Source organism: Cloeon dipterum, chromosome X (genome assembly GCF_949628265.1).
Source record: "Cloeon dipterum chromosome X, ieCloDipt1.1, whole genome shotgun sequence".
Taxonomy (NCBI): domain Eukaryota; kingdom Metazoa; phylum Arthropoda; class Insecta; order Ephemeroptera; family Baetidae; genus Cloeon; species Cloeon dipterum.
This window is the reverse complement of record NC_088790.1, coordinates 12,761,736-12,785,108: the sequence shown is the minus strand read 5'-3', so window position 1 is coordinate 12,785,108 and position 23,373 is coordinate 12,761,736. Positions and strand designations below refer to the sequence as shown.

The 23,373-nt window shown below is 39.6% G+C and overlaps 1 protein-coding gene across 3 annotated transcripts in view; it reads left to right on the top strand.

The window, feature by feature from the left end:
- Positions 1–23,373, top strand: part of LOC135947418 (cell surface glycoprotein 1-like) — a 34,760-nt gene that overhangs the window by 977 nt on the left and 10,410 nt on the right. For 2 of the 3 annotated variants that reach the window (XM_065496279.1, XM_065496280.1), the window contains exons 2-3: positions 8,008–8,371; positions 22,373–22,570. In XM_065496279.1, the coding sequence (XP_065352351.1) occupies positions 8,323–8,371; positions 22,373–22,570 (247 nt within the window). In that variant the 5' untranslated portion in view covers positions 8,008–8,322. Of the gene's footprint in view, positions 1–8,007; positions 8,372–20,913; positions 21,134–22,372; positions 22,571–23,373 lie in introns of those variants that run through there. The other variant, XM_065496278.1, reaches the window with a different exon arrangement.

Here is a 23,373-nt window from a genome sequence, read left to right as displayed (position 1 = left end):
TTCAGTAGAAAAGGAATAACCGTTCAAAAGAAAAGGAAAATCTGCGTGAATCTAGTTGAATCAAATAAATCAAAATCATTCAGATCGAATGGGTTGAATTTTTTATCTTTTATGTGACAGTAATAACTATATAACACAGAACAGAGCAATCAGGGAGTGTACCTGCTATACTGCTATGCCGTAGCTTTCTCGTTTGCTCCAACTAACGCCTTGTTCTTGTGCAATTAAATTACTGAACAGACAAAAGACCCTCGTTTTAGGGCTGCTTTATCTCATTGAGTCGCGTTGTTACACGCTGCTCGCGTCAAATAAGCAAGACCTTCTGCTTTTGCTTTTGGTGCCACTGCCCGACTTAATATCTCTCAGCTCGATTCTACGTTGTGTATGCGGTAGCAAACACCATAAATCACGACAGAACAACCCAGAGCAGCATAAAATGAACGCTGCCTGGCAATTTTACCGGGCGGACGCATCGATCCCAAGTCCCGAAGAGGGAAGAAACTCTGAATCGATTTCGCCATAAAAAACACGCAATACTGAATTGAAATCGCTCATAGCAGGTTTCAGGAGAAAGGATTTGATAATTCCTGGTTGCTCTTAAACTCTCTCAGAATGAGGTTAACTATTTAAAAGTATCATGATTATAAAACTGGAATATTTCATGTTGTTAAAAGCAATCATCACGATTTTAATCTGAAATTTCACCGGCTTAGTTCAATTTAAAGAATTATTTAAATCTAAATTATACGAACATATGAATTTCATTTTGACTGACAGCTGGATTTGCTGCAAGATTGACTATTCGTGGATGTGTGTTATTTGGATTGGAAAGACTGGCCGGCACGAGTGTATGCGTCGAGAAAGGCTGAGGGAGCGAAGAAGCGAGCAGTGAATTGCAATCGATATAGTCTCCAGTGCACGTTGTGTGCCGCGAATTTAAAGTAACCGTGCGGACGCGATAAGCGGTTGATTCATACATAATATAATAACAGAATTTTAAAAAAGATTATGGTAACCAGGAATTATTTTTAGAGATATTTTCACAATTTGCTTCTATCATATGCGCCTTGTCTATAAGTGTCTCTAAGTAATTCAGACTACCCATTTTTTCATGAGCTTTCAGTCGTAATAAAAACACACCAAATGAGCACCCAATTTTAAATTTTAATCACTTTTTAACCATTCTTAAAAACATCCAAATTTAATCTAAGACCGCCAAAATCTTCTAGGACAGTTAGTAAAAACTTATCTACTAAAGCCAAACCAAATTCTGTGTGGATAACCACCTATTTTGCTTCGTTTTCAATGGATGCTCACTTAGTTGAACATCTCTGGGTAAAAATAGATTATGATCAGTTTTCTAGCCAGAAATACAGCTTTTTCAGCTAATATTTTCAGAGTTGCAAGTTTCAAGCTCGAAAATCCTTTCTTTCTGAGCAAATAATAGCAAAGAAAATGTCTTTCAACGGCTGGTATGCATGTAGTTAATGTACCAGGAAATTCAACGCATTTAAACATTTTATATTAACTTAGGTTGAAGTTGTAAATTAAAAAATTTATATTTATCTGAGTGTCAGTGCATATTGTCATATTTTCTAAGAAAATTGATTTAACAAAAATTAGAACTAAAATTTTAAAAACCTTTTGTAAGAAAAATGCCGTTTTGAGATGCAAAATACGTGTTTCATCTGTTTCATATAGGCTATAATAATAGCATACTATATTAAACTAACGGTGGAATTGCGCTTGAAATTGTTCTCAAAAGGACTTTTTTTCGATGAACACATTTCACATCAATAAAAATTCAAATTCTTTAACTGCGCATTGATAGAACTCACGCAATCGACATCATTAAAAATGCAGTAACTCAGCGTGACCATTGGACATGTCACCCTATCAAACTAAAGTGCAGCATACCTTTTCGACTCACGCACCTAATGTCTGAACGAGGAGAGAGAAAGAGAATTTTCTAGCTAACTTTTGTGCAAGTGCAGCCGGGAAGGTATTGATTCGACCGCGTTTCGGCTGTCCCGACAGCGCAAGGGGGCTGCTCTTGGGTCGCGTTTTCGCACTCCTGCTTGTGCACCTGATTAAAAAGGGAGCAATAATTTTTCCCCTCGTTCGAAATAAATCAACGTGTGGAAGAATCATTAGTGAGCAAGTTTTTCAATTCTACCGGCATTTCTTTTTTAGAAAATGCTGTAAAAATAGAGCGAAAAAGGTACGATGAGCCTCGCGTCGGTCCTTCAAAGGCTTCGGAATTTGCAGAATAAACGCTCACTTGGCACCGCAGATATCGAGCTTGCCGACTGATTGAAGCGCAGGGCTGCCGGTTTCCACCCCCGCGAGAGTCCTCGACGGTGGTATCGACCATTCGTCCTAGCTCTAAACAGCCGGCTAAGAGCTCAAGCACGCTGCGGGCCGGTGTCTGTCGCGAGAACAAAAAGCTGAATGGACATCGACGTAAGAAAGTCTGCTTACTATTGTGTCTGCTCGGCAGCAAAAGTTAAAACGACAGATCAAAGGATTTTGCGAAAAGCGAGTACTCACTCTCGCGCCTCAAATATCGGAGAAATCTGTTTAGCCCTGCAGTAAACTTTGCATAAACAAAAGAAGGAGTAAAACAAAACGAAGATAATTTTTACGTGGGCACATGAATTTAATATTTGGTTGATTTTCACCCGGGCTGCTACGTTGCTCAATTTTTATTCGCATGTATAAAATCACAAAAAATGTGACACTCGGAGAAAAACTCTTCTCTTTTCCAGCTATAAGAAAAGTTGGTTATTGTTATTTTCTTCTCGATTCCCTCGGGCACACGAGGGTTGCAAACAAGCTGAAACTAATTCCACCCCCTAGTAGCTGCCATTTTTCTGTTTCCCTCTGCTACACCCCGGTGCCGATCCTTCCTCTTCCATATCTGGCGAAATTATGCAGAAAAGAAGCACGCAACGCTGAGAACTAGAAACATGCGGTAATTAAACTCGGGGTACTTAATTTCCATAATTACGCTCTGTATTCACTCACGACAATTATTACGGAAATCTGCTTACCATTCTAATTGAGTTGAAAACCGCGACCAGTCCCCCTCTTCACGCTGTAATGCTTTTTAATGCTACATAAAAAGTTTTGTGGCTTTTGTGCGTGGAAAATCCTCAGTACTTTGCGTTGGAGGGGGAAATCTTGGCCAGTTGCCCAAATTGCGAGTGTCACATCAAATGTTAGTGGTTGTCAAAAATACTCTGGCTTCGAAATTTTGAATATGCCTGTCAAAAATTCCAAATTTTTTCATCCTTGAACCCTTTATCTAACCGTTTTAGTCAATAGAGTGCAATTAATATCAATTAGAATTACGTACCCAAGAGGGCTTGAAAATATATTAATCTTATCGTAAGTACTTAAGCGAGCTAAACTGCAAAATGTGCAAACAAATTTTCGCATGAATGGTATGAAAAATGCTAGCGCATATTTTCTCTGTGAGATAATTTCGTCTGGTGAAGATAAAATCAATGCGCAGTAATTGTATGTATGTAGTTCACGCGCACACTCGGCTCAAAGTCCTTCGAAATCTCGTCAGAACGCTGATTGGAAAGCGTTGAAACATGCGAGAGTTGTTTTGATTCATCCTCATTTTTATCTTCATATATATTGTACTAAAAAATAATGAGTGATCGCGCGGGTCAAACTCATAACTGTTGTGAGAGACACCATAAAAACAACTTGATAGCTCTCGTCTGTGTTAAATATATCATTTATGTAGAAGAATCTGCTTTTTCCTGCGACTCGAGAGTGCATTCAAGTCGGGTTAATTAGCACGCAAATTGCGTCGTTGGCTCCGAGCAGAATGAAAACAGGGAAATCATCAGTTTTCATTATTGAAAAGCTGGCGGGTGCGTCTGTCGCAACGGCTTGTGTGAATTATTGTTTTGGAAGGCGTCTGCCGCAAGCCTGTTTAAATTTAGCCGTCGCAGTCACAGTCAGCTGAAGATTCGGTCTCGTGCTCCAAAGTGAACTCGCACGTGGTCCATAATTCATCCTGGCGCACAGCACCGAAAAGCCAAAGCCCAATTTCACCTGCTTTCGATAAACTTTGATCTTTCCTCAGATATATCAGATCTCGTTAGTCTTTTAATGAATGGCCGGACACGCTAGAAATCGTTCCTCTATTCTTCGTCGAAAACACAAGAAGAAATTGTTCCTATCCTATCAGAACGGAAACTGGTTTGAAGATTTTTTTGCTGCTATATATTTAACTAATGTGGCAGATGTTTAGTTTTTTAATGATACGTAAAGATAAATTAAATTTCCCTCTGTTTGTTTGTTTGACAATTAAACACATTAATTTCAACAACAAAAAAGTGCAATGATAATTATCACTCATAAAATATGATGTAAGCGTTTTGGATTGACCTGTCGCATTTTTATTTATAAAACTGTCACACGGTAACAAGCATGCATAAAATCCAATTTGAACTGAATATATTGCGTTAATTGTGTCAGCACACGGGGCATGATTATGGGAGGCGTGCTTTGCTGGTGGCAATCACAAGGCTGTCAGATCGCGCAGTAATTTAATTGGCCACGCAGCAGTGCGTTGGTCGCCCCGCTGATTGCATTCCGATGATCGAGAGAGCGCGATAGCACTAAAGTCATTTGCCCCCAACGGCTCATTTCCCGTGAAGCTGACAGAAAAAATTTCTTAATATAAAAAACGAAAATCATATTAATCATACTCTCTTTTTGGTTTAATTTATTTCTGCATCATAAAATTGTTTATTTTCCGGTTGAAATTAAATTTAGCTTCCTTGTTGTGTAACCGAGCTATTTATTTTTTATCTTTCTACAGAAACGTCTTGCTCAAGTATATTTTCGGTTGCTGGTTGCAGCCCTTATTCATGAGAATTGAAAATGAGTTTCAATTTAGAATTTGTGACAGAATTTCCATTTCCATTATATTCATTTTAAATCAACGTATTGGAGAGCAGCCTAATGAATTTTAAGTCCTTTTATATGCAAAAGGTTTATTTGTATCATTGATTTTGCACAGACTTTTATTATATTCCTTAATACAATATTGCCTTTAATGATATTTTAACTGATAATATTCATTGCCTATAATTATTTTTATACGCATGAACAATAAACTTAAATATTAAAGTAATAGGTTAACCATTTTATACGGGAACTGCTACTACTATTAATTTTCTTGAGATATTAAAATTCTTTTCATTGGTAGCAAGGGACAAATTGCCGCATCTAGCAGGCCTCTATATGTTATATGCAGCAAAAGCATAAATTCACTCAGACCGCCCGTATTCCATTAGCAAACTAATTAGCCGCAGCGTGAACGAGCCCATTTGAACAAATATCCTGACAGCACCGTATTATTTGTGGGGCAAGTGTTAAGCAGATGTCCTCAGATACATAAGTCCTCTCGCACTCAAGTTGATGCATGCAGGCGGATAAAGGGAAAATACAAAAGCATCGCGGATAGTGATGAGCTATTCCGCGGCGCAGTGCAATAAAAGTGTATAAGCAGCTTTCAGCTGTGCGGTGCGGTGCGCGGCTGCATTCAACTCGGGGCCCAAACGGATGGGTCTAATTATAAATCAGGCCATCCTTCGGTCCCAACGAGACGTGCAAACGTTAATCCGCCGACCCGCAGACTGAAGCAGCATTCAATAAATGAGAGACACGGACACAAGCTTGTATAGTCCATTGCGCGTTAATCTCCAACCAGCGTTCTTGATGAAAGATCAGATAAAATTACCTCTGGGTTTTGGCGCACTTTTAATTATTATTTTTTTCGCTTGGAAATCGTCCAATTATTAAAATCTTTTCTTTTTGCCATATTTTAATTAGACTAAGAGTGCCTGGAAATGCATGTGAGTATTTTTTGATGGATTTTTAATCAAACTGCACTTTTTATTCATTCACGAAAAGTTTAGCTTTTTAAGATAAAGTTGAAAATGAGCACCATTTCTTCAAAAGAAATCAGAACTCTTTAGAAAATAACAAAATATCGTTATTTAAACTTTGCACTGCAATTTCATCTGACATTGTGAATTGCAAAATAAAACGTTTCACAATGGAAGTTTCCAAAACACGCAGCTGTTACGTGTCCGCTAACATATATTTTGAGCTATATCGCGAAATGTAAGTTTTGGCAACCCCTCTGATGATGAATGTGCAATTGCAGAGTATAGTGAATCTGCAAAAAATAACACATTTTGAATAATTTTATTTTGTTATGCCTCATAAAAAAGGAGAAAGTGTAAAAAATTATTTTAGTGCATTTTTTCATTTGTTTGTTTTCCCAATAGATTCCCTTCAACTTATTTCGCTTTGATCTAACAAGCATGAACATATGGAAATAAGAGCACTGTTACGTAATCCAAAAAATGTTGCCCAAGGTCCGAACATTTTTTTAGCCGGGATGTCTGTGTGTGCATAAGAGTCTTTTGTCTGGCCTGCTCTGCGGTTCGCTAATGCATAGCAATAATAATGAGAAGCCCTAGCTAAGCTGACGCAACCGGCAGATGGTATTGAGGTATCTCTTAAGCGGCATTTTCAAGCACGGTTGCCATGAGCCCTTCGAAATTAGTATAGCTGTTTTGCATGCATAGAAATAACTAACTCTCTCGCTAACTTTATGTTATTATTGCTGTTATACTTAATTTTATCGAGGTGTGTCAAGGATTTTGGGTTAAAATTTTTCCTTTATGAAAACATTTGGCTACATTTTGTATCAAAGGAACTTTGTATAATCTCCTCTTATCTGCTGAACTAATTAAAAAATGTCGAAAAGTGTCCGAAAATAACTATGATAATGGGGTCAATGGAAAGACGTGACTCTTTACACTTGCACACTCGATTTGGTTATCAATAATTGCGCAAATTTAGGAAGGGTATACAGAACGATCGCGCAAAATGTATTGCGAATTCATGCGTATTTCATAAACGAACTGAAATTTGTCGGTTGAGGATGGGGCTAAAGGGGATTCATCAATTGGACCAAAGTTAAGATGTTCCCAATTTCTATTTTAATTGATTAAAATCATTTCCGGTTCATCATTTTTATCAAACTCGGAGAGTGTACATGTACGAATTTGTGGAGTTAGTTAATAACCAGACAAATATATTTTCCGCTGTATTAAAATTTCTGACACCTTTTTGTTTTAGTTCCTAAATTTTTATTCCAAAACGTTTTAAAAGTTCTCCATTTTGCCTGATTTGAATAAGAATCAACGAATTTGATTAGTTACAACTCTAATATAAGGTAAAGTTTGCACGTATTATTTTTTTTTGCAAAATTTGCAAAACATTTTTGAAAACAATAGAAAACGCAATATTTCTTGATAAAAAAGGTATGTGCATAGATTGCTATCGGCAAAACTGATCGAGCGAACACAAAATTTTCAATCATAGGTCAAGGACAATTTTCTTCAAGTTTTGAGCTTTTGAAACAATTTCTATTTTTTTAAAATTTAAAAATCCCCTCAAAATAATTCCCAATACACACGTAAATTTGTGTGTAAAGTTCATGGGGGCTGTTCGATGTCGTTTTCGAGAAATTTCCCTTTGATACCTAAACTCGGATATTTTGAATTTTCGGAAATAATTTCGCCGCCAAACTTAACGAATTGCAAAAACTGCACTCCGTTAGGATTGTACCGATTTTTGACATCCCGAAATGAAATAAATAATTTATGAGGTGCATTTTGACAAAAATGATTGTTTTTAGTGCCTAAACTCTGCCTTTTGTTCAGTCAGAAATGCTTGTGTTTCCTTTTTTTACTTCATAAAAAAACATTTTGGTTCATTCCCCTTTTTAAGCCTTTTTAAAAGCCAATTATCAAGAAGGCCCGGCCTTTATTCAGTTGATTATAAAATAAGTCAATTTAGTTAAAAGGAAAAGCCGCGTGTGGCAACCCCTGACAAGTATAAAAACAGCAGCTGCACCTGCGATTGTGACTCGAAACGTGAATGCGTGTGTGTGTGTTTAAGGAGAGCTCCGATAATGTCGCTGTCTGAGGAGGCGCGTCGTTGGTGCTGCTTGGGCCGGTGGTGAGCGAGCGGGCTGGCTGGCGGGAGGACTTAGGACTTATTGAGGAGGCCCGCCGAGCGAGCAGACCGTCAGCAGAGCAGAGCAGAAGCAGCTCACCGGCCGCCGGCATACAAACACACAGCAGAAGCAGCAGTGCGCCCGTCACGCAGCTTGCCGATGAGGAGCGGCTGAGAGGAGCCCCGCCGGGTCACACTCGCCCCGCCGTGTTGCCCCTCGAGCAGAAGGAAAAGCCAGGAGTTGAGCGGACGCCCGACATGGGCAAGAAAACCAAGAGGAAGACACGATGGCGTTCTCTTCCGATCGGTGAGTGACCAACTACATTTCTTTATTGTACCCTTTCCTTCGGGTTAATTTTTCTCCAGACAATTTTAAAAATTGTAACAATTTCAAACTGACTTCAAATTTACTCTTCGCAAATAATTGTGCCCCTTTGTCGTGGTACTATTTTTACGCGACTCATTCAGTTTCGGTTTCGGCCTAGCGGAGCATGTACATTGTTTTTTTCCCAACTCATCAACGCAACTTTAATTCACACCTCGCTCTTTTACGCTAAAAATAAAGCCGGAGAACAAGCGGATTTCGCCATATATTCCGCGCAGCAGCCAGATCCGTGACCACGTGCTTTGTGAAGGTTCGAGTGCCTCCCGCGCAGCCGGCGGCGATCGACCATGTGATTGTGCCGCGCTGGTTGCCCACTCTGAAGGCGTGATTATTTGCACACTATTTCAAAGGGGTGCGTCCGAGTCTAGGGGAGTAGACACCGATCGTCTCCTCTCAAATCTCTTGATAGCGTGCGCGGAAAGAAAACGCATTGCTCTGTTGCACCCCGGGAGGAGGGGAGCGAATCAGTTAGAAAATTTGTCTATTTTTAACCAGGGGGAAATAACTTGATCTCAATGGTCCCAAAGTGCGATCGACAGAAAAAATGATTGGTGCGTGACATTCGACTTGCAACACACGCACTTACTTAGATTATGCGTATAGAATATATAAGCAATTTACTTTCTTTTCAAAGGAAATTAGAGTTCGGCTTATTTTTTTAAGTTGGAATATTTTGACACCGAAAATCTACGACGATAAACAGCAGATCATTTCTTAATTCTTTGTAAGAATTTTTATGAAATTTGATTCAAATCAGCCAAAAGATCTTTAAAATCTTGCTGTTTTCAGTAATTTATTTTATTTCACTTGTAAGACATATATATATATCAAGTAATGAACATTGAGCACACAGCAATCAAGCTGCACCTGTGATGAAACATTTGGTGTGTCCTTGGAAAGTACACACGCACACTCACACAAAAGCGTGAGCGCCTAATCTCAAAAAGTGCGAGTAATCCTGTTCATGCTCTTTGGCCGGCGGGCTAAACACGTGCTCACATTATGTGAATGCGTCGGCTCAAAATCCGCGCATCATCATTCACGTCGTCAGCAGCATTCGTTTGACCATACACAGGTATATGGTTAAATTTCTCTGTTCCGAGACCGATAAGAAAAAGAAAAAGTTGCCACTGCAGTAAATTTACGACATTGTAAACTGCGCCTAATTATTCGCGGCTGTTTGCTCTCGAAATTTTCGTGGGGAGAGAGAGAGGGCTCGTCGTGTGGTCCAAAGAAATATCAGCCTCTCAACTTTTCGTATCGTGTATAACTGGTGTGCAAGCAGAGCGAGGGAGATAAGGAGGAGCGCGGCGGCATTTTTTACATTAGCAAACAGCATCGAAGGGCCCATATGCGGACGACCCGGGCTTGAACCAAACTGAGCTGGTGGGAGATAATATTCTTTAAAAGCAATGCTTTTTTAAGGGAAGATCACCGCAGATAGATACCCCATAGACTTTCACAGTTTTGATAAGCTCTTGCTTGATTCTGGTAAATTTCGATACACTATAGTGGACGTGTCGGCGACTCTTGGACAAGCTCCGTCGATTTCTAAATAGCATAACAGGAATTCTGGCTGCCACTTGAATTCTTAGCATTGACCACATTTTTCTGAATTAGTGAAACAATCTGAGGTTTGTCTGCGATTCACCTCTTTATTATATTAGAAATTTATGTTTTGAATAGGAAATCAATGGTATTGTTAATTTTAAAATAAAATTTCGAGTAAATTGAAAAGAAAAAATTAAATATTATTAAATTGCATCAAAACCTATTGAGCACATTAACACTTTTTAATGCCAATTACTTATGAATAGATTTATCCAAACAGGTGTGCTTTATGGTGGGGAAACTGCCTAAATTCTGTTACCTAAGTATTTTATTTGGTTTGCACAAACGGCAAGAAGGAATTTTCTGCAGGTTACACAGCATCATTCATATTTTTAATGTACAGAAGACTAGCGAAGTTTTTCTCCAGCCTTGCGGTTCAAGTTATAAAGAGGTTTATTTTTAAATATTTCATAATCAATAAAAACAAATATGCTTCGAATAGATGTGTGAAAAGAGGCTTGTAATTTTGCTTAGCAAATAAATTGAAATTTTGGGTCGAGGCTCATTTTGAGCGTGCGTTAATGAACGACTTCCTCGCCTCTGAGACATTGGGAACTTTTTTAATTCCCGACACGCGTCGTGCTCATAAAATTAAAGGGCTACCCTGCTCAAAGGAGCCAATTACCCGCCAGCGAGTGACACAATACAAATCCGAAGAATGCTCCTCTGGACGCTTCAAAAATAGATTACATATGTATATATTGCTGCTGTGTGCGCGACGAATTTTCCTCTCTCTACTTCCTATTCACTTTTCGGCACGCGCGGCAGCCATTGTTCTTGCTCAGCGCTTTATGAGTTATTTATGTGAACTCGTCTTTGACTCTCACTGCGTGTGTATTTCTGTTATGAAACGAGAAGTGCCGATGAAATGGCCTCGTGCTGTTGCAAATAGACGTCTTTATTCTGCTGGAAAATTAATTCTTTAGCTGTAAAAATATCAAAAGCAATAAAACTTATCCATTTTGCTGCTAATTTTGTCTATTGGAAAAAATATCTTTCTTAATTAAATTATTAAATTGTACCAGCTGACATACCTTGAATTATTCTTGTTTTGAATGGGAAATTCCCCTATCATGGGCTGTGAATTATATAGCGGAGATATCGACACAATATTTTTTGAGGCTCGCAACAGAGACATCTGGTCAATGACTTCTTTTTTAACTCGGAAAATTTCACCTGAGTCACTCTAGGGCTTGGAGAGATAATAGTAGACACGAAAATTTGTAATGTTAAATAATCTGGAAATGAAAAGTGGCAATCCTAAGAGTTTCTAAAATGTGGACTAGAAATTTTTGATAAATTATTGTCGCTGTCGCAAGAGTTTTTTATTGTCCTCATGAAATGAGATTTTTCAGAAATCTCGTTGATAAAAAAATCTATAAATATTTGCTCACTCTGTGCAAAAAATCCTAAATAAACATTATTTGTGTTTCACCATGATTGAAACTTAGAAATGCTAGCTGGAACACAAAATGTGGTTATAGGTCCGTGCAACAGCTTACGTTGTCAGTCGTCAGGCCGACAATTTGGAGCCTTTGAATGAAAAAGGAGCCTTGCTGCCGCTCGTGGCAGCATAATTGGGCGTGCAAACACGGTGTCGCCCTGCCGGCGTCTGTCCTTTGGCCTGGGGAGCCGAAATTTTTTCGTCAGTTCACGCACAGTGGTTCGCACGCCGCCACTTGTGATTATCGGCCTGTCGTGAAAAAGCAAGCAGCGTCGACCTCAAATTCGACTGTTTGCCGTCTTTATTTGAGCCTCGGATGGGATTTCTTCAGATCGTGTGTGTGTGAAATGAAAGGCCGCACGCGACAAAGTTTTCACCCCTTTTTCCGCGCGAGCGCACGTACGGATATATCTCCTCTCGCCAAGGGAGGCTTCTTTGACACTTTGGACACCGCGAGGCCACTTATTTTTGTTCGAGACCACCTTTTTGACAGGCCGCACTCATTATTCTTCGCTCTCTCGTCAGCGTAAATAGCTGCGTGGAATCAGCAACGGTCTGCTCATTTAAAAATTCTGTTTAGTAATGCCCACGTGTGCGTCAAATAATTAGATAATCCTTTTAAATATTCAATTTCGACATACAGCTAACTATTTACGTTCTGCCGAAAGAAATCCCCTTTTTTATCTAAGGAAGTTGTTAGTGTGCCGCGTCAGGGGGCAACTGACCCGTTTCCTTTAGCAGGTGGATTTTCCGCGAGCACGTGCGTTGTACAAGACAAGACGACCCGCAGTTCGCAGTCCAAATTTAACTGCTCTTCACAACGTAGGACCTTTAGGTCGCGTACACTTGACAGTTGCGAAGCACTTTTAAAATAAGGGAAGACTCCGCATTTCTCTAAGAAAAATGATTTAAAATATTTTAATTTCACGGTGATTATGATTAAAGTAAGCCAGCGCGTTTAAGTGAAAACAGAGTGGGCTGAATTTGAAAATTTTATTTGTATATTTAACCAATCAAATTATAGGAATTCATATCAGTCAAAATTAGACCAAGTTAATACATTCATGAAAGTTTCGGGTTTTGCCAATCTTTTGTTAGATAAATTTCATCGCTAGACCATTTTTTTCTAATCCTCTCTTCAAGATCTATCGAACTGTGTCTTGTCTCATGATGAATAACTTAAAAATCGGATTTTAACACATTTTAAAATGTCATGAACTTTTTTGCTATTTTCATCTAAATTTTAAGGGTCTAGATTATTTTAAATTACATTTATGGCGTTTATGGAAGAATAAATCTAAATACAAATTTTAGTTCTACCAAAAGATTAGTTTTAGTTTTAACTCAATCTTTAAGGACTGTTATGTAATTTCATCTAGGATTTTCTGGGATTTGCGGTGTAATTCCTCTATGACGACGTGGTTTAATTAGTCATGTGATTCCCTGTCCCAAGCCACTCGTGAAAATATCTGAAATCGTGAGACTCGTGCCAAAAGGCCAGATGCGTTTCTCAGCGTGCTCCGCGTCTCTGTTTGTTTGATTCGTTCCGAGCCGTCGGATTGCGTGCATTTATTTATTTAACGTGTCGGTGCAAAAGTCGCCAAGAAGACGTGGTGAGCAAGAGAGTAATTTGACATTTTACGAGTCGCAAAGTCAATGCAAATACAATTTACAATTCGGTTGCAAAACGTGTCTGTGACACAGCCCGCAGCAATTCCTTTGAATTGAAATTACGCCGAAGAAAAGTAGCAAATGGATTGCATCTGCGGTTCTAGAATAATTTTAATTGCATTCAAAGGTCAAAATGTTCATCAATCAGCATTTTAAAGTTGTCACAAACCAAATTATACTCATTATAAATTTTTTTTATTTTTTACTAGATTCCTTTTTCTAATATTTGCCTCAATCACTGGCCATATGAAAGAGATTAAACTGTAGGCACATAGAATTAGAGACGATAAACTCGGAACCACTAAGTCAACAGTCGGCGGCTTTTTATTCCTTGCACTAATAGCCCTATAGCCGCGTTTTATGATTCGACGGCAATCTCGCTGCCTTTTCTCTAATCTACCTTTTATTTAGCCTTTTTCTACTCCTTCCGGCGTCGCGTCTGCCGCGTTCTCAATTTGGTGCACAGCACACGGGGAGATTTCCAGGCTTTTTTATGGTGCTTGTTCCACGTCTTGCACGGCTCGTAACATATGCTTGCACTCAAGTAGCATTATTATGCGTGTTTATCGCTTACCATACCATGCGGCCTCCCGTTTTCAGCGCGATAAGGAAGTGATATATATTTGTTTATTTGTATGCATAACCTTAAGTCTTTATTATTCCATGCATAGTCTGCTTGTGGGAATGAGATAGACTGGAACTAGTCCTGTGATAACATTTTTCACCATTTTTTGAATGTGCTTGTTTTAATTGGATTTTCCTGAAAAAATCTATGAAAAAACAAATTTTTAAACAAAAAATTTAATAATCATTGGAAAAATAAAACTTAAATTCATGTTAATTTGAGGTTAAACATATTAAATTTGTTGAGCATTAAATGCATATATTGTGGCTGGACCTTTATGATTGGACGAAATGTTTGATAATTTCAGGTCTGGGAGTTTCCAGTTATGTTATTGAAATAAACGATATATTTTTACCTTTAATAAAAAATGAACAAGATATAAGCAAAATGAAGAAATCTTAAAATTTAAAATAATTCGGCCATCACAATGATTAACCACACATATTTTTTAGTCTCAAAATAATTTTTAGCCAGTGTATTATTACTGAAACATTGGCACAACAAGCTGCGTGTTGAGCTGAGAAGGTGCTTAAAATTCTATTTCCGCCTCGTCTCGAAGCAGCATTTGGTGTTCTCACAAGCAGACGCGTATGAATTACGAGGGCTAACTTGTGCTCCACCGTGATGTTTGTTTTGAAGTAAAGTTAATTCATCTCACAAGCACACTCTACCAACGGGTCTGGCTTGAGATGAGAGAGGGTGCGAATTACCAGCTCTCGCATCATATATCTTTTGTCAGGGCCAAATAAGGGACAATCATCTTCAGTGCACGCACTTCTCGCGATATTCTTTTCGCGGTGAAGAGCGTTTTGTCTTCCTTTGAGATGAGCAGTATGGCGTAATTATAAACTGTTCGCCTCAACAGGAGAGTGAGCAGAAAAAATCAGCGTGTTGATGAACTGGTTTTGCGGCTCTTCACTGGACAAACGGCTAATTTTCTATTGTTCCAAACGTGCTTACGTGACTTCCGCACAGTACACAGTACCCATTAAGTGCGGCCCGCGGGGAGGTGACACCCGTCAAATTAAAGTTCGGCACCGTTCATATAATGTATTTTAGGCCTGTTGGTTGACATATGGGACATGTTAGGATTTTACGTTTTGACTCATTGGATTCGTGTAGCCTGTCATGATGTGAATCGAGTTCATTGTTTTTTAGATGTTTATATTTGAGCGATTTTCAGAGCTTTGAATTAAATGGTTATAATATTTAAAAATATTTAAAAAGAAAGCTTAAGATTAAAATAAAATTTGGTTCGTAGATTATTATTAATGAGATGAATCTATCCATGGTTTGTTGTGTATCCTCCAAAAATTAAAAACTTCCTGCACAGTTTTGTTAGAGTAAAAGTATTTTTTTAAGGTTCATGAGACACTCTATTACTTGAAATTCCTATAATTTTAACATTTTTCAAGACCTTTGGAATGAAGAGAAAGATCTCTAGAACGGGCCCACCAAAATATATCTTTTACTGAAATCCTCATTTGAATGGGACATAATCACTTGAAAGTTTGACAGAAAATAATAATAACGTAACCTTTGGCTAACGTTCAAAGAAAAAAAATCATTTATTTAAAAAAGAGCTGTTCTCGAGTTCACAACTCTTTCAGTCCACGGTCAAATTAACATGATTGTCTGTTTCAGTCGATACAAGTTTGTTTTTTTTGTCACCGCAGCGCGTGGTAGTCACGTTTTTCTCGGCAAAAAACACCTCGTGGTTTCGCACGCATCTAAAAGCGGCACATTAATCGCGCGCGGATTTAATTGATGTGGTGCAGAGCGGCCACGGTGCGCGCGGCGCTGCTCTTTCGCTGCCGCGACGCTATGCTCTTCTCGCGCGAAGGGGCGATTATTTCTGGCCGCCCCGCGAGCCCCCTTGCCAACAAACACACGCTCCATACCTTGTTCCCTCTAATGTAAGCAACAATGCAGCCGGTCTTCCTATTTTTACCGGGCCCGCGGCGCCGAACCACAGCCGAAAGAGTGCAGAGGGAACGGCTGCGATGAGCAAGCGCCTCTAATTATTTTTCACCGCAGACGCCATCTGTTCCAGCATTAGGCAGAGACCACCAAGCTCAAGTTGAAACCATTATTTGATTCCGTCTGTTGGCGTATTCAAATGCACTGCATGATTTTAATTTGGACGATGATACATTGATGAATTTGATTTTATTTTTCAATGCAAATTTCAATCAAGAGAAGACCTTAGTTTAAGAGCCATAACAGAATAATGATTATTTGAAATTTAATTTAAGTAAGAAGTGCATTACTGAAGCAGATTCTATTCACCTTTGTCGATCTAATTTTAGAACATTTGTTCAAGTCATGCCACTAAATCATTTTAATATAGCATGGGGAAGATAATAATGAAGAGATGAATGAAGCTGCTTTTTTGCCGATTAAAAGAGAAGATCTGGAGAAATGTTTGATCTTCTGAATACATAATCCAGTTAAAATTAAAATTCATTTTCAGGTTTTCCGATATGCTAATTAGCAATAAAAGTAACTTTCCAGTGATAAAATTAATAATTTTGATGGGAAACCGGCATGATAATTTTATGTTTGCTGAAAATTTTTGGGTGTGTGGTTCAAACAGACTAAAATTGGATTTTTGTGTGTTTATTTGACACTCCTCCAACGATAAGAAAAGTCCGGAAAAGTCGATCGTCTAAATTTTACAGCACAATAATGTTTGCCAAAGCATGCCTTTTCTAGTTTTCATCTTATCAAATTAAATTAAAAATAAATAATATTTTAGTTAAGAAGATAGCGAACATAATAAGACTGCTGAAATAACTGTTTAAAATTGAAGTCGTCTCCTATTTTGCTCTAAGTTTGAAATTGATTATTGCAATTTTATTCTTAAATTTTAATACTCCATTGAAACTAAAATCTACCAAAGAAAGGTTTTGAAGCGAAGTGCATCATATCCAGCCGTTTAAAAATCAATACCCCGGCGCTTTCTTCATTTTACACGCAAAAAAGAGCTGCACAGAATGCGAAGGGTTGTCAAGATGTCGACGTGATCTCTGCGCCTGACGAGAGCTCGCGTTGGTTTAATTCCACTCCACAACAAGTGCGATCCAATTAAGAAGCCGATCGAACGGTTTGACGACGGATTTGCGGCCGTCAAGTGTGCCAAGTAGATGGCTCTACACAAGGGGTTCTAATAAAAATAACAGTTGAGCGACAGATTTAAAAGAAGGGGAACACATACTGAAACTGATTGGAAATATTTTGATTTTTTTATTTCATTTCTAAATTGATCATCTTGTTGTGACTTTTGGGGCTCAGTAGAGAACAAAATGTGGCGGGAAACGTTTTAATGGGGGTATGGGAATCCCATTGAATTTCAAGCAAAGTTCTGGCCCATTTCGATTTAAACAAAACCATGGTGCAAAGAAGATGTATGCTAGTGAGAGTGCTCTCGTTGGGTTTGAAGTAAGATCAAGAAAAAGCGTTCGCTCATGTGACTCTGAGTGTGTGTTAACCCTCGTGTTTTGTGCTCGCGGCCGCATCAGAGTGGGTTCAAAATTAGCAGGGCGGCGAGCACGTGGTTGCTTTTTTATCTCAATCACGAGCCCCCACAAGAATTTGTTTTACGCACGCGGGCCAGAAAAAAACAGCCAAACCGAAATGAATAAAATCTTCTGGCAGGCGGCTGCTTCATTCACAGCAAACCAACTGAAAAAAACAATTAGGTTTAGTTGCACAATAGAATAGTTACGCCATAAAATTTTGATTAGCGATTGGGTAAAAGCACCTCTGCGACGGTAGAAATTAGCGTGTTGCCTTCGCTCTTTGCTGCTTTGTTTCAACCTCCCTCCAGGGAGAACAAACGGAGGCTCGACAAGACGATAATTTGCGGCTTTTGTCCTGAAAGCCGGTGTGACGTCAGTTGCAATTGGGAGCTCTGCCTGGCTGACGTACTTTCGCAGTGAGTGCGCGTTGTGGCAAGTATTGACCGCCCCTCCAGCGCCGTGCATCCCCTTAAAGTTGCCCCCAGGCGTGCATCCCGCCCAAGCAGCGCATTAGGCTGATTGTTTTTTGCCTCATTACGTAGCAAACACGACAATAACTGCGGAGATAAACATAATTGCTAGCAAATAACTAATATCTCATTTATTTCCATTTAAAAAAATTCAAATAAAAGCTAATGATATTTGAAACATAACACCTATTTTTGATCAGAATAGTTATTACAGTGAAGCTGCATCTATAAAATATACCATTTTTTATTTATTAAACGTATCTCGCGTGCAACACAAAATCTGCATTTAGATATTCCATTACTATGGCCTTCTATGAAATCTCCTGTTGAAGTAAGACAATTTGTGATGAAGATAAATCACTGTAAATTGTTTGGTTGGAAGCAGTCAGAAAACCCGGCGGTGTGTCTTGCAATTAGGGGTCTTGATAATAAAAGGGGAAACTCGTATCAAATTTGTTGATAAATTAAGAAGCAAAACATTTTATAATTAGGAAACGACGAGCAACTGCTGCAGGTCATCAACGTGACGCACGCCTGCTCAGCTTGCTCAGCTATTTATTATTCCAACTGACACTATAAATTAAAAGGATCGCTCATTTTCTATGCGGGGGTCGAGCGCGAAGAAAAATCACAAAGGGTTCTCACATCTGCTCGCGTTGTTGACAAACGCAGCCTCTCTTAATTATCCGCTTCGCCTGCTTGTTTCTTTTATTTAGTGTCCACGCATCGAGCATAGATGCGAGTCCTGAAGATTGACTTTAGAGCTCAAGACCGAACGCACGCATTCACATAATCGCATGTTTACCTATTTTCAGCGTCGCCGTAAAATTTTTTTATGAAATGGCACTAAAAATATTTTATTACGGCTGCTGAAATTTACTTTATTGTCGGTGTCTGATAAACGGTTAGATTTACGAATCAGTAATAAAGGTGTGACTTTACACTGATAATTTAGGTCACAGGATTGCTTAAGATAAATTAGCTCGCATCCCGCAACGATTTCCATCCTTTCGTGTGTTATAAAATACATTACACTTGATTTTTCAAATATAGACATTCTAGATTGTTGTTGAGCCTAGATCTTTGGGACTACATCCAAATTGAAAGGGATCAATGCTTAATTCAGTTTGACCCTCCTCTCAGCGGACAATGATCACATGTTTGTAAATAGATTTCAACTGTTCGATGTTAAGGCTTCATTACTAAAATAGTTATCCGAATTGACGGCTGGCCAACAAAAAACAAAGCTTCTTGATCCGAGAGAAATGATAGGCCAGTGTTGAATTATTGATGCGGCCGTCTGTTCGCCACCCTCTGTCATTTTTATTATTTCGCGTTTGCCCCCACCGTTTTACAGCCGTTTGAAACGAAGTTAGGCGCGGCGAAACTCGTCCTTTAAAGACAGACCGAACAAAAGTTCCGGGCTTCCGTTTCGCACGCAAAGTGCCCCTTTAAAGTCACAGTGGATCGGGTAGGTTTGATCGATTTTCGCCGGAGAATGTTTCCGCCGCGAGGGATGAAACGAGTTGTTTAGAGGGCCGAAGAGTCCAAGTCGAGCAGCGGCGTGAGTTATGCGAGTTCTTTTTAACTCATTTTCTCATCTTCTGGTGCGAGTGAGCTCGCAAGAGTGGAAAAAGATTGGAGCTGACGAGTCGTTTGACATTTTGCTCTTTGGAAGATATCGAAGCTGCCAGTCGACCATGCCGACGAGAAATCCAATTCCCGTCACTGAGAATTGGGAGTTCAGAGTTAAGCTTGAGTTTCCAGTCCAGCAGATTTTTTCACTCGGCAAAGTTTTATATTTATTGCAAACCTGTTACGTCAAAAGGAAACAATTTAATTTCTTGCAATTTGCGTTCATGTTTTATATCTGACATTTGTTCAAGAAATTGCATTATCTTATTTGTGTGCAGTGAATCGTTTTTATTCTAGGTCCACTGAAGTTCGGAACATTTAATCAGAACATAGGGCGAAAGAATTGAAAAACTATTCAATATCTCAACTCATGCTCGAGATAGCCGTTAAGATCGCAATCTTTTAGATCATGAACTTCAAATAAATTTAATATCAGATGGTTGACTAAAAATACGAAAATCAGAGTTGTTGGAATTTTCCAACTCAGTCACCGCTTTAGTGAATAAGCTCTGAACACATAGAGCAGCCAGTGTACTTCGTGATTTCATCAGGGTTAAAGCTGGCAAGGATTAGTGGACACCACTTCTGTTGTTCTTACTGCTTAGTACAACTAACACCCTAGAAAACAAGCAGGCGGCCAAAATATCCGCAGCAGTTGACGTTTTATCTTTGCCACCCTGAACAGTAGTGACGTCATGACTCATGACGTACAGCGATTGGTCACCAATGTGGTGGCCGATACCAAAATTTAAATGGCGATCAGATTTCCCGAATATTTTGCTCAACATCTTCAATTTTTTCGGAGCGCATCTCGATTAAGAGGAATGAATCGAGCAAATTATTACAGCAGTAGTATTGAAAACATAACTGATATATTTACTGGTGAACATCTATGCTAAACTTGTTAGCTGCAGAGAGTGATAAGCTCTTGAATCTGCCTTTGATTCAACTCTCAGTCAAACCATGAAATTCCTCTATAATAATAATAATCTGGAAATCGAACTGATTTACCTAGGATCTAATTACATTTATTTTCTCTCTGTCTGTGTTAGATTTTAAAGAGAGAAAAGCCATCAGAAAATCTCTCCAACTCAATTTTCTAGAAAAATTAATCTGTTTTTTAGGTAAATTTTTATTTTGACTCAAAATCCGTGGATTTTTGGAAGTATTATTCCTTTTTGACCATCTTAAGAGGCCAGCTAATTAACGAGCGTGAAAAACAAAGAGTGCGGCTGGCACACACATGACACACAAACGCTCTTTGCTCGTCTAGTGGAAAAAGTAGCGGCGCGGTGGTGTGACGGCGGGTGTAATTTTCACCTCGCGAGTCTGCAAACAAGACGCGCTGCCGGCCGGCTCTCCAACAACTCTTGGCCGAGTGGAGTGCGCATGGTGAGGGCCGGGAAGCGCGCGGGCGGCCGCTGTCCGACCGACAGAGGGGAAGGCGTCGGATTGTGTGAGGCGGTGGCGTCGCGGCCGGCGTGCTGTTTCAGTTGCCGACCATGCAGTGGAAGCGACGCAGGCGTGTGCACTACGTCATCGGCTCGGGCAAACGCGCCCTGCTGCTGCGTCAGTACCGGTTGCTGTTCGGCGACGACGCCCACCCCCCGTCGACGCCGGACGGGCCGACGTCGGCCGTCGATGCCCACTTGGAGCTGATCAGGCGGCTGCTGCTCGGCCAGCTCCAGTGTGCGGCTGCCGGAGAAGGTTCGAGGGGATATACCCCCACTCTTCACGCGCCGTGCCAACCCCCACCCCACCAGTCGCTTGCGCAGATCTTTTTGCAGTGTATTTTCACCACACAGTAAACAAAAACCGTCGTTCAATCGCGCCTACGTGCGAGGAACCGCATTATTTTTTTTTACTTGCATCCCGCCAGGGTTCAATGTTCACTCCAGCGTCAAATGACAAGTCACGTGTGTAGTTGTGCGAAATGCAAACAAGATAATAATGCGTGTGCCAAATAACTTGCGATGAAACACAACACAATTGCCTCGTAAATCAGCTTTCGTACACAAACAGCTAGCAAGCTAGGCAATAAAATTGGCCTCACAGACGCATTAATTGCCTCTTGCGGGCCACTTCCAAAATGCGACGCATAGCAATATCATACATCCTGCTTTTATGGCAGTTTTCGCAACACAACAGCCATCAATTTCTGATTGAAAGTAATTTTCGTGTAATGGGTCTATTTAAATGTCACAACAAAGTTTTATTTTCGGAAGATCTAATTTTATTGAATAATTTGACAATGATAGTCTCTTGCGCAGAGAGAATAAAAAAAATGCTGGATCAATTTACTGTTTTGATTTGAGTTCTGGGCAAAAAATCATGCTAAAACGTTTCATTCATTTACGAGATTTCTTGTCGAATATAACATCACCAAAATATACATTTTAACTCGTTTCACGTAAAAATAAACAATAACAAATATCTAAGCAAGTTCACTTCTGTGTATGAACATGTAATAAAAAGCCAAGCAATTTTAAAAATATTTGACTACAAGAAGTGCGAAATGCTGGTAATTTCTACTCACGATCAGTTAAAACGTTTTTGTTGCTCATTTTTAGTTAGGCAGCCAGCGTAACAAAAGAACCACGCGGGTTGCCTCCCTTTATGCCTGGCAGGCGTTTTCCGCTGATGATTTCTCTCTGATATTATTGCGGCGTACACTTTCTTTACGGCATTTCAAGCCGATGACGTAAATTGAAAAATAGAGGCAGAGCACACGCGGTCCTGAAAATCAATAGAGCCTAGTGTGGGAGGCAGTACCACTGACGGTTTACCCTCAGCAGAGTGGAAAATTTGATAAGGAAGCGCTATGCTCCCCTGAATCTGATTTTCTTTGGTCTGTCAAGGGATATTTTACTATATTTCCTCCAGAGATTATGAATTGTCTTGCATTTCCACAGTATGTTCAGTTCGTGCCTTTCTTTTGATTCGCAGATGCCTCCTCTCAAAACGAAGAAGATGGAGATGAGATTGAAGAAAACGGCGGCTCCGAGTCGCCGGCGCAGCACAATGGCTACCGCAAGTACCGGCCGAACGGTTACTCAAAGTACCACGGCGGCCACCATTACAACCGATACTCAGCCTCGCAGCCGGCTTCGCAGCAAGGCTCCGAGAAAAAACTGTTCAATGAAGGCAAGTACATAATATACATAAAAGCTGCGCTCGCGTGCTAGCCGAATTAGCGCACGGTTTTAGCCGCGCTCGCGTCTTCTTGCAACTCAAAGATATATGGACTCGGCGATAATTGAAAAAGACACAAGTCTCCGAGGGTTTCTCGCGTCTAGACGCTGAATTTCGCTGTCATGGCTGATGTAGGTGGAGAGGGGATTAAAAATGCTTGTTTAACTTATTTGACCATTATAAATACAAAATTGGCAGCGAAAAATATAAATCATTTAAATAATCTAAATCGAATGCTACAGTTCACTTGAAAATAAATAAAACAAGTATTGAAACTTGAAAGTCTGATCTTCAAAGCATCAAAAGTCATCGATTAATTTGTCCTCGGAAGGGTCTGTAATCTTTGGAGTGTATTACACATTCCATATTATCTTTCGTTCTAAAAATGCATAAATCTTTCAGTGTTTATTTCACTTTTTATTGGATTTTGAATTTTAATCGAGGTGGATTTCTCTGGCTTGAACGGGAATTTTCTCATTATGATACAGCGAAAAGAGCGTGCAGAAAATGCAGAGTGGAATTAGGTCGCATACAGACGAGGCGAAAGGCGAAAACAAGTTCTGCGTCGAGCAAGTGTAAATTGAATTTCTGCGTTGCGAATTGCGCAAGCAAAGAACAAACAGAAGTTAACGGGCCGGCAATATAAAAATTCTTACCGAGCAAAAAGCAGATTTCGCGAGTGTGCGAGCCAAGAGTCGGTTTGACATTTAGCCCCGTCGGTAATTAAGTACACGACCTCCAAACCGGGGTTATTC